Source organism: Lepisma saccharinum, chromosome 8 (assembly GCF_977018435.1).
Source record: "Lepisma saccharinum chromosome 8, izLepSacc3.1, whole genome shotgun sequence".
NCBI classification, from domain to species: Eukaryota; Metazoa; Arthropoda; class Insecta; order Zygentoma; family Lepismatidae; genus Lepisma; species Lepisma saccharinum.
Genome location: NC_139236.1, coordinates 76,089,433 through 76,101,686, shown reverse-complemented (window position 1 = coordinate 76,101,686; position 12,254 = coordinate 76,089,433). Strand labels below are relative to the sequence as shown.

Here is a 12,254-nt window from a genome sequence, read left to right as displayed (position 1 = left end):
GTTGTATGCTTGTGTACCAAGACTTTATACATTTATACCTAGATATACATTTATACATAAAAATGATTTAACCATTTTAAAAAAATAAACCAAAACTAAAACCAAAGTTTATGTATTAACATATTTTTTTTGCAAATCTGCAGTCTTGCTCATGTACATGTCATATTTGTTGGGAATAAAGTGTGGAAGGTCCCAGGAAATCTAACTGGCATGCACAGGGTAATTTTTTGGCAGGGAAAGTGTGCGGTGCCAACGTGAATTTCAATGGTGGAAAGCTTTGGAAATAAATGTGTGCAGGCTGTGGCAAGGGATTATGGTGCAAGGTTTATTGCTTATGAGAACTGTTAAAAGGCATACCTCGCCAATGTGAATGGCAAAGTTCTAGTACATTTGCATAATAAAAGATATTGTCATAGAGTAAATAATTTGTATTGGACACACTTAATTTGTGTATGTAACCAGGTGAGTACAATAAGTTTTGCTTCCAAAAGAGAAACTGCATTTAGACATTTACTTTAAAAACCATGAATTATACCTTTAAATTTGAAAAATATTATAACAAAATGGTAGATTTTTCACTAAGTTTTCAGCTCTCATAGATGTGTTGGATTTCTAATACGATTTCACTGATTTGGGAAAAAAAATATGTAGTAATATTAGTTAGTGGGTCCATCTCCGTGGCTGTGCGGTCTAAGGTACTGTGCTGTGGGCTCCAGCTGCAGAACGGTATGTGTTCAGTCTCTGGGTTCTCGGCTTGTGTATAGGATGGGTGGCAACCCACCATCATGAGGAAATTTTTGAGCTACGAGGGAGTAGCATAACCCAGTCTTGGAAATCTCCTATAACGGCTAAGGGTTCAACGTGCTGACCCCACGTCACCCCATTACTGGTTGAAGATCTCCACACCTCTAGGTAGGATTGTGGAAGGGAGACTGGCAGTTGGGACATAGGACAAGGCCCATCGAGGGCTGTTGCGACATGGGTTATATTAGTTAGTGGCTGAGTGAAGCAAGTGTATTGATATCAATCAATAGTAGTGGTATCTGTGTTAGAATGTATCAGTTGAACATATTTACCAGTACCATGATAGGATGATTTTACCAATTGAATATATACATCTATAAATAGTAGGAATGAGACAGATTAATCAGTACTCTTGGGATATCAGTGTTTTGGTTTATGGGTAAAATTACCCATCTGGCATGTCTATTCATATTTTATAATTTAGTGCAATATTCTGCCATTTTTTAAATAATTTTATGGATATGAACATATAATCTCCCATTTCCTACTTTTAAAAAAGTGGATGTCTTAAATATGCAGCTTCTTTTGCATTGCAGTCATCTAGTAACATTTATTAAGTAAGCTCAATGAACCATTCAGGTTCTTCAAGGATCAGTAGGAATTTTATATCGGATCTGTAGAATATCTGTATTGATAAGCTTTATAATGGTACTTTATCACCCAAAATTTCTTACCTGTTTATCCCTAATAAGCCTGTAATTTAGTGTAAAATTCTGTCATTTTATTGTTTTTTTAATATAAAGATATAATAATTATGTCCTGGTTTTATAAAGTAAATATCTAAATACACAGTTCTTTTCTAATGCAAAACCCATTAAACTTGTTTGGTTACATGCATGAATTAATGAGGTTAAGGAACCATTCATATTCTTCAAGGAATACTTGCAATTTTGTATCATATCAGTAGAATATCAGTTATTGGTATTGGTCCATTTTTATATTCATATTGGTCAATTCCTAGTTGTAACTTTGTCCTCACTTTGGAAATATACAGTGCTGTAAATACTGGAACAGTGCTTTGTGAAGTAGACCTGAAATTATTGCAGGAACTGAAATATGCACAATTTGTAGGTCTTACAATTAACTTTTTGCATCAAACACTCCATGGTAGGGTAATTCTTTAATTTCAGTGGAATCTACATCGGCACACACTGTGTAACAAGATAGCTTTCAGTCTAGTTTTCAACCTGTGTTCCAAAAATCTCCATTCCTCTGCAACATGCATTCTCCCGAGAGGAACAAACCATATATGTTCAAAGTGAAACATACAAGGAACTGGAGAGAGGGAAGGGGGGAGGATTACAGCTGTCACAATTGATTTCATGTTATTGCAATAAATTATTCAGTTTCAGCCATGATCCCAAAAGCTTAGCAACATATTCCTTGAACAGATTTGGAGATTTAAATCGTGCATATCAACATTAAAATCTATTTTTTGCTATCACTCTTGTTTGGTCCTCAGATTCAAATTGAGACCTTTTTAACTATATTTGTACTGTATCTATTGTCAGCTGTCTTCCTTTCAAGTGACCATGTTTATGAAGTTGCAGGAACTTATAAAGTAGCATTGTTGAGATCAGATCTGATATTAGATTTTATACTTATTAGAGGATTCAATTTGTTCTTATAAATTACTTTCATTCCTTCAGTTTGGACCATGCACTTCCGATTAGCATTCAAGACTTATCACGTTACTTCACTGCAGAACATCGCTTGTTACAAATGTTACCACTTGTTCATTATCATAACTATATGTACAATTGCTGTGTTTTGTTCTCAATTATTTTACAATCTAACATTCTAGACAAAATGTAACAGCATATTGGTGCTCTATAAGATCAGTCGGTTTCATTTAAAAACATTTTCACTGTTGTTCAGTGTTATTGAAATAGCATAAGACGAGGTATGCCTGTGCATAATGAAAATAAAAGAATATGGGGGAGAGCTTTCAAGGTGAGATATTTCATAACCAGTAAAAGTTTTCTAATTTACTTTCCTTTCTTTTTTGTCTCGACAGAAGTGGTTTACTGAATTTCTGCTCCGTTGCCATGGCCTTGAATGACCTGGGATACCGAGCTGTTGGAGTCAGGATAGATAGCGGTGACCTGGCCTACCTCTCTAATAAAGCTAGAATGGCATTTCAGAAAATTGCTCAAGAGTAAGTGTGTTTCGAGAACTTGCATAAATTTGTACATTGTTTTATTTTTTGGGTATCTTAATAACTTTATGAACTTAGGTGGATCCTTGGAGAAAATTTGAGGTTCATCCAGTGATCCAACCTGGGTGTCTTGCATTCCGTGCCAATCCTCTACCACTGGGCTACCTAGCCAAGCTCAGAGTTCACATTTGAAGCATCAAAATGTCGAGTGTTAAAAGCACGTATATATATATTCATAACATTTTAACTTGAATCAAAACTTCATGAAACATAGACCTGCTGTAATTACCTTACACCCGTGAAGTCCAAGAGACTCACTTTTGTGATGTTCTGGTTTCAAGTGTCAGTCTGTGTTCCATTTCTGAAAATTGTGCACACGTATGGCTGTGTTAGGACTGAATTTTTGCAAGCCGTAAAATGCATTGCCAATGTTTATCAAAAGTATTGTATGGAACAGACATTTATCATAATTACGAATAGTTCCAACTTCTTAACCTTTAATGCTGGCTGGTCCCTGCAGCACATCGTTGCTCTAAGATTCTCACCCTTTCTCCAGAAGGACTACTGATATTTCATTTTAGTTTTTTTTTTTTTTGTTTATATAAATATGGAAGAAGTATGATATATTTGAATTTCAATACGATACAAGTATTGCAGATTTGTTGAAAGCTGTTTTTTTTAGATACGTCTAATAATATGTATATCTAATATACTAATTTACTTAATGCAGTGTTTGCAATATGCTTTATATTATGCAGGTACAACATACCATGGTTTTCTAACATGATAATTGTGGCATCCAATGACATTAATGAGGAAACTATTCTCAGCCTGAATGACCAAGGTCACAAAATAGACTGTTTTGGAATTGGAACACATCTGGGTAAGTAATTTGATTTGTAACATGTCAAGCTCTTTCCCAAATTCTTGTATGCCATAAATTTGCAATTTTATTCCCTGTCTGAAAAAAAAAGAAGAAAAGAAAAACTTTTTACCTCCAGATTCAACATTTTAAATATTGTTATATTTCAACTTTCTATTTTTACTTCATAAACCAGGTTGTTTTACAAATTTGAGATACAATGCTTGGGCAAATACCAGCTGGAAAATGTTTTAAAATAGGGTTGATTTTATGAGATGTGAAACATAATTGATGTTAAGTAAAACATTCGGGGTAACTACTGTTGAAAGTAGATGAAGCTACTGAAAATGTGCTTTGTGCTGGGGATTGAACTTGGATACTCTTGATTACAAGGTGACAGCATTATCTGCTACACTAGTGTTGACACTGAGCATATGTTACGGAATCATGTACTGCATTGATACTTATAAATCATGTAACAAAAGGTCACTTAATATGTTAATAGATATTACAATTTGTACAGTGATATTGAAAAACAGCATACTCAATTTTTGCCATTGCCTCGGTGTGTGTACGAAAAAGGAATATAAATTATAATAATTTGAGTGTGTAATAATTATTGCCATCAAAAGGAAATTTTCACCTGGCTACAGGAGTGGAAAATAATTTTTCCTTCAGACTACATATTTGGTGGAATTTGTCATAAATTTGATTTGGAAACAAATTCTTTTTATTTTTATTGTGTGTAACATTTGGGTATTTTTTTATGTATATAGTCATTAGCAGGGCTAGGATTTTTATGACCTAAAAATCACCAAAATATGCAAAATAAAATATGCTCTTATGACCTAAAATTTTACAAAATATTCACTATAATTTGAAAAATATACCCTTATAACTGGACTGTTTCAATATCTAACATATGTTGAAATATTTTCATATACATACTATTTTTAGTTCTCTTTATGGGCCCTGATGAGTTTAAATGCACAACGAATACTTTTTGTAAATTTTCAATTAAAAATGAAAAAGATTTTGCTGCAGTCCAAAAACAAAAACCTCGAGTGAACATGGGAGTAAGAACGAATCCACTTGGAAAATGACTGTATATTTCTTGAAAAAGCGAAAATATGCTGAATATGACCGAAAATCCATCAAAATACGCTTTATGATGTAGAAATGGCCAAATATGCCCTTGAAAAGCACCTTAATTCAATTAGTTTCTTCACAATATGAATTTCTATATATTTAGGGAACACATCACCCTTGCCAAAAGAAATATGCTAAGTCATGAAAATCGTAGCCCTAGTCATTAGATACTTATCTTTAGTATGAATTTACTATGCTCAACGTTGTCTGGTAATACCGATATTGGTATTTGAAAGTATCAGTTTGAATCTAATAATTGCTACCAGCCAGTAACAAGAAGACATGGAGTACTTGAATGTCCTGGGAATTATGCAAACTTTACAGTTTACTTTTACTTTGCACCAGTATTATGTGGAAGAAGTGGATTTTATGATTAAATGACAGATAATACACTGGCTAACAAAAGAAGTGAAGCACCCAGAAAGAGTGGTCGAAGATTACCCCATTTCGGTATACATGCATACCATTGATGTTTGAGTAAATGATTAGATGTACAAGGATCTGTAATGTGTAGAATGCCACCAGAGGGCATTTGTGACGTCACCTCCTGTTGCTGATAAGGTGGGACCAGTCACCTGCTGTGAGTCAGACAGTGCAGCACGAAGTTCAGAGAGGAAAACGAAGCACCGGCGATGCCTCGCAGATGCGTTAGACAGCCGATCCAGCAATTAACAGCATTTGACAGCATTGTGGGACTGCATGAGGCAGGTTGGTTGTATCGGGCAATTGCCAGGCATGTGGGCCATTCAGATGTCACAGTGGCCCGATGTTGGAATCAATGGGTACATGAGGGCACCCATGCACATCGTGCAGGTTCAGGTCGACCAAGAAACACTTCCCCGAGGGAGGACCGTCGTATGGCGCTCCAAGCAGTGTGGGATCCCACAACTTCGGCACCCGTCATCCGAGAACATGTACTGGACACTCTACAACATCCTGTGAGTTCCCGCACAGTGTCTCGATGACTCGCATCTGCCGGATTCGGGTCCTACCGCCCCATGCGCCGGTTGCCGTTAACACCACAACACCGACGCCTGCGGTTGGTGTGGTGCCGTGCTCGGGAGGCATGGACAGAGGACGAATGGCATCGCATCATGTTCAGTGATGAGTCCCGCTTCTCCATGATCTCCGAAGACCATCGTGTGCTGGTGTGGCGGCGTCGAGGGCAGAGGGCACCTCCTGCCTACATTGTGGAGAGACACACAGGTGTGACCCCTGGCATCATGGTATGGGGAGCCATTGGATATGCGTTCAGGTCACCTCTAATAGTGCTTCGGCAGACTTTGACGGCACAGCGATACGTTACAGACATTCTGCGTCCACACGTCCTACCCCTTATGGCACAGCACCCTGGGACAGTGTTCCAACAAGATAATGCATGCCCACACACAGCCCATGTGTCTGTGGACTGCCTAGAGCATGTTGAGGTCCTCCCGTGGCCAGCACGATCCCCGGACCTCTCCATCATTGAACACGTCCTAGTGCCAACCTGCAGGATCTGGAGGGACAGCTGCAACACCTGTGGACGAACGTGCCTCAGGAGAGGATCCAAAGGCTGTTCGACACTATTCCGAACCCCTTAAGGGCATGCATTGCGGCCAGAGGGGGTGCGACACCCTACTGACCTGGCGCCACCATGCCACCTGTAACTGCCAACTTGACTCTTGCATCCTCTGTTGTAATCAGTTCAATAAAGGTACATGGACTTTCAGCATATGTAGTTTCATTCACGTCCAACCACTCCTTCTGGGTGCTTAACTTTTTTTGTCAGCCAGTGTATTATTAACGTGAATATGCACAAGTAAAACTCTGGTAGAATAATATGGTATAGTTCCATATTTTAACATTCTGAATACCTTTAAATTCTTATATTGTTCATGTATCAGTATTGGAGGGACCCTGAAAATCTTTTAAGAGTATCGATAGAGGTATCAGTTGAAAAATTTATTGTCTTCGACCAAGAAATTTCTGAAAGACATGTTGAAATTTCTGCAGTTTATACACTTAACGAAATGATGTTAGACAGTAATTTTAAATGATTTGCGATGTCTGGCAGTAAGTAATATTTATTGTCTGCATAACAGTCGTAAATGTTCTCTCACTGAACATGCTAAAAGCAGACAGGTAGTGATAAAATGTCATTGTAGAAATGTCAGATTGTTAAAATCTTAAGTTATAGCACTAATGAAATTGATATGCCATAACTTATTAATTGCTTATTTCTAGGAAAGAAAAGAATTTAATAATGTCATTTTCTTTATTAGTTACCTGTCAACGACAACCAGCTTTGGGGTGTGTGTACAAGATGGTGGAAATTAATAATCTGCCGAAAATCAAACTCAGCCAAGATGTGGAGAAAATCACCATGCCAGGAAGGAAAAATGCTTATAGATTGTATGGGGCTGATGGTACATATGCTTCTGTACACTTCTCTATATTTTGTAGTCAAGAAACCTTCATGTGGTACTAAATTTGTTAAAATTTGTTGTAAGTCCACTTTATGCTTAGATACGTTAATCAGGACTAGATCTACTCTCCCTCTCCTTTCCCCCTCTGCCCCTCCTGGGAATCAAACCCAAGATCCCTTGACTACAAGGCAACAGCGTTTCCACTATACCATTGAGGAGGCTCATTTGCATTATGTCTGGAAAATAAGCTGTGGAAATAATCAGGGCTTTTGTAGTAGTGCAGTAAAAGTAGGTAGAAAATAAAATTTTAAATTTGTTGTGGACAAATTATAACTTGCTTTGATGTATTTAGTATTACTGTAGTTAGCAGTAGAAATTGTATGTTAAATACTCCAGGAACGGGCTCGTATTATGTATAAACCTACTCCAATAATTGGTTATTGATATTTTCCTCTTTTTTGTTGCAATTTTTGCAGGATGTTGGATAGATAATTATCTTCTCCTCCCCGAACAGTCGGCTACTGTTTTGTTTCTCTTCACATCATTCTTTTTACATGTGATAATTTCTCTTGGTCGGGAAAACATGGAAAAGTCCAGGAAATTTTTTAAAAATGAAATTTAAGTCTTTTGCAAAATTAAAATGGGAAGGGGCTGAACATTTTTTTCATTATTTTACAATATTGATTGCAATTCTTAGTTATGTTCTTAGAGAACAGAATTGACAATAGGCCATGTTTTTTCTAGAACATTTCAACACCCTTGCAGATAATATTTGGTGTTAAAATGTTCCAAATACACTCCCAGGTTCGAATCTTGGCCTGGGCATGGATGTTTGCAAGTGTCCATTCATAAATTTCATCATCTCATCACCATATTCGCAAATTAGCCAAATGTTGAAAAAAAATGAAGTAAAATAAAGCAATGCTCCAAATACACCATACTTATTATATTATTGTTGATTTGGAATTACATGAAGACTTAGATTCTGAACTACATAGATTTTTCAGCGAAAAATGCAGGCTCGACCAGGATTCGAACCCGGGTCTCTGGCATTCCGTGCCATTGCTCTACCACTGAGCCAGCGTGGCTTTGACTGCTTTTTTGGTGTGCCTAATTTTAAAAGATTAGGTTAAGTCTGTGCTACAGGTATTGATAAAAATTGTAATGTCAAACACACCCCTGTAGTTTTAATTATTTTTCTCCATATTGCAGGCCATGCTTTAATAGACATCATGCAGCGATCAATTGAACCACCTCCAGAAGTTGGACAGAAAGTTTTATGTCGTCATCCTTTCCTGGAGTCAAAAAGAGCATGGGTCACGCCAGCAAGAGTTGAATCTCTATACAAGGTACTAGTGTTGTGTTATTATTTTTATCACAATATTTTTGTTTAGATTTTCAAAATCATATGCATGTATATTTCTTGGACCACATGGTTTGCTTTGAAAACCAGAAAATATCTGTGACACTTCTGTAGTTGCTGAAGGTACAGATTCCAATTATTTATTGAGAAGAGCCCACTCCCGTATAATAATTTAATATAAGAGTTTATAAGTATACTGTTTTCTGATTGAAAAACTCTGTCGAGATAGACAATTATGGGCTGAAACTGCCAATTGAGCATTATGTATATTTTCTTATTTTTTTCCTTCATAATTATAATTATTGTTGAAAAAACAAATGAAATTCTGTGTAAAATTGTATTGATATGTAACTATGGTGCTTAAAATGGTGTTCTAGTTTCTAAAATAATTATTTTATTTAATTAGAAGATTATGTTCATAGTTAAATGTTGATTATAGGGCTGAATCCTCTGATCAGTTGGATTTTGAATATTAATCCTAATATTATGTGTTAAAAGAGTGAAAAGTTTGTGCTACTGCTAACATATTTTGTTCATTTTTATATTGCTCAGTTCACCTGGGTTTGATTCTTGATCAGGCACATGGCACAGTTGGATCTCTGGTGGAGCTCCAAAATTTCAGTGTTGACTGTTGGAGAGCGTGGCTTTTTTAACTCGCTGTTCTGGTCATGCTGTGAAAAGTTGCTTGGCAGTTTTTAGTGGTCAAAGGGCTTGTCCAAAGGAGTTGTTCTTTCCTAGTTTTAAGTGTAAAGATAAAAATAACAACAAACATGTCGTGTTTTATATAATTAATATGTAACTTGTACATGCTGTGTAATTATTATGTTTACAGTAGGGATGGGCCGATATGAACATTTTTCTGATATCGATATAAAATTTACCTATACCGATAACCGATATTCTACCAATCTGATATAAAATCCCAATTGGTTCATTGACTTCCTTAATAAATGTATGCTACCAATTGAACCAAGCTTTTACAATGTAATAGCCGCAGGAGCTCAGTCGTTAGGGTGTCTGACTACCATGCGAGAGACCTGGGTTTGATCCCAAGCAGGGGAGAACCGGGTTTTGTTCCACCTGTTCAAGTGGCTCCGGTGCCCACCCAGCATCATATAAAGTGGGTACCTGGAGGAAACACTGGGAGGTAAAGGCATCTAGGGTCGTGGTGCTGATCACATAACCCCCACCTTCAGCCGTGATCAAGAAAGTGTGGGGCCCCAACTCCATACCCCCTACATGCCTTCATGTCATTGTGCAAAGCATAGGGGAGCACTTTACTTTTTTTACTTTTGCAATGCATGAGAAGCTGCATTTTCAGACAGTTACTTAAGAAAAAAAAGTACACATTGGAGATTATATGTTTATATCCATAAAAATTATAACAAAATGGAACAATATTGCACAAAAATTGTAAGATATTTGTAGATATATAGAACCTGTAAAATTATCATTAATTTTACCTTTACACTGATATAACTATATCGGCCGATGTCAATAGAGTACCGATTAATGCCTCAGCCCTAGTTTACAATATTTCTTCAATACTATTACTAATTTCTCTTTAACATCTGACAGATTTACTGGCAGAATGGAAAGATCTGCAGCCCATTAGCAAAACTAGAAGATGTGAAACAGCACGTGCAGGATTCTTTGAGAACGGTGAGACAAGATCACAAACGCAATTTGAATCCCACACCGTACAAGGTATGTGACATTTCTGAACAATTGTAAGAGCATATTTTGGTGTATTGGCCAAAAGGGCAAATTTTATGCTAAGTATATGAAATATGCATTTTGTGTCAGCCTCTGCAGTTATCCCAGTAGTCTGTAAAGCCAGGTGTATAGGTGGTGTAATGTATTAGGTGGGCAGAGCAAATAATAATTAGGAAGACGTGGACTGAGGCCGCAGATCAAAAATGTACCCATACCTAATAATTACAATAGTCTCTACGTGTGAAGCTATTGACATGTTTTTTCATGTCTCCTCAGTCTCGTTAGAGAACCAGCACCCAAGATAGAATTCTCGGATAAAAATACAATCATCAATATTCAAAATACAGTAAAAGCTGCATATCCCGGAACCTCTATAAGAAGGAAACCTGTAAATACGGAAAAAAAGTCCTCAGAACGGACAGATTTTATACCTGAAAATGACCTGTTAAAGGTGGAAACCTCCTTAACGCGGAAACGGAACACCATTTAAAGACCAACGAGATGTTTTTATTCTCAGTAAGATGGAAATTTCTTCCTTTATTTTTTTCGCTCGCAAGAAAACAATGCAATTCTTACTGTAAGTTGAACACCCCTCTGTTGCCATTCGCTTATCTGTAACATTGTCGATATGAAAGAATGCGCTACAATCCTCATAGCCATTATGATTCAGTTTCTTTCTTTCATCTCTTACCCTCTTTCTCCACCTTTCTTTGTCTATTTCTCCTCTGTTCTTTCGTCATCTTTCTATTTTTCTTGTTATCTTTGTTTCTTTCTTTTTTCTTCACTTTTATCTCAATCTTTCTTCACCTCTCTTATTCCATCTTTCAATCTTTCTCTTTCTCTCTATGCACTTCGCGCTACGACACCAGGGGTCCCAGGTTCGAAAAGATACATAAGTACGTACTGTACGTTCTTACAATACTGTAAAAAGTGTACCAACATGTTGTGTAGTTACATAATTGTAATCTCTGTTATGCTTATTGCGACTGTATCGCATTTTATTCATGTACGTACATGCATTAGTACTCTACATTATAAGTAATGCGAAATGTAAATCTGTCTTTCCATTATTTCCTGCAGCACTCTATACTGTATTTAAAGTCGACCCTGTATAAGAAGGAAAATTGTTAAGACGGAAAATTTTGCTTGGAACCATCAAGTTCCGGGATAGACAGGTTTTACTGTATAAGTAGTCTAGAAATATTCAATTAAATATGAAGATTGCAGTGCTAGTTCAGTCGCCAAATGTGTCCAAGTATCGACAAGCAAGTTCACATTAGTGTGCGCCAATATCTTAACTTTACTTCGTAGTACTTTGCAAATTGTTATCAAGACTTAAATACTTGCATGTTCAACTTATTATCATTCCTAAACATACTAATGTTAATACAGACACATGAGTTCTAGTATAATGGAGAACGACAATTTTTGTTTAGTTGTCTGTTTAGTTTATTATAATAGTCGCCGCAACGTAGATTCATTATTTTGCCACAAAATACATCAATAACATCCAGACGACCCAGCGTCAATTCTTGTATTATAATAACAGAACATGAATTAAATCTCAACTTCAATTACGTCTACAATATTTACGACTCAAATTTACGAATGTCTAATCCTTCATTTGTTTCTTTGAACAAGTATCTTAAATTTTACTGGTTAATCATTTGATAATTATTCTTTTGATTCAACCTGGCATTTTACATCAAAACAACAAATATTTAACGTCTGGTGCTCTTACAATCACTAGAAACGACGTGCATCTATCCGTACAATAAATAGAAGAGGGGGAGT

The 12,254-nt window shown here is 36.5% G+C and overlaps 1 protein-coding gene across 4 annotated transcripts in view; it reads left to right on the top strand.

Annotated features, from left to right (window-relative positions):
• Naprt (nicotinate phosphoribosyltransferase) overlaps nucleotides 1–12,254 on the top strand; it is an 81,354-nt gene that overhangs the window by 63,714 nt on the left and 5,386 nt on the right. For all 4 annotated transcript variants that reach the window (XM_083126982.1, XM_083126980.1, XM_083126981.1 and 1 more), the window contains 5 exons: nucleotides 2,822–2,962; nucleotides 3,721–3,845; nucleotides 7,238–7,381; nucleotides 8,594–8,730; nucleotides 10,323–10,451. In XM_083126982.1, the coding sequence (XP_082983108.1) occupies nucleotides 2,822–2,962; nucleotides 3,721–3,845; nucleotides 7,238–7,381; nucleotides 8,594–8,730; nucleotides 10,323–10,451 (676 nt within the window). The remainder of the gene's footprint in view (nucleotides 1–2,821; nucleotides 2,963–3,720; nucleotides 3,846–7,237; nucleotides 7,382–8,593; nucleotides 8,731–10,322; nucleotides 10,452–12,254) is intronic.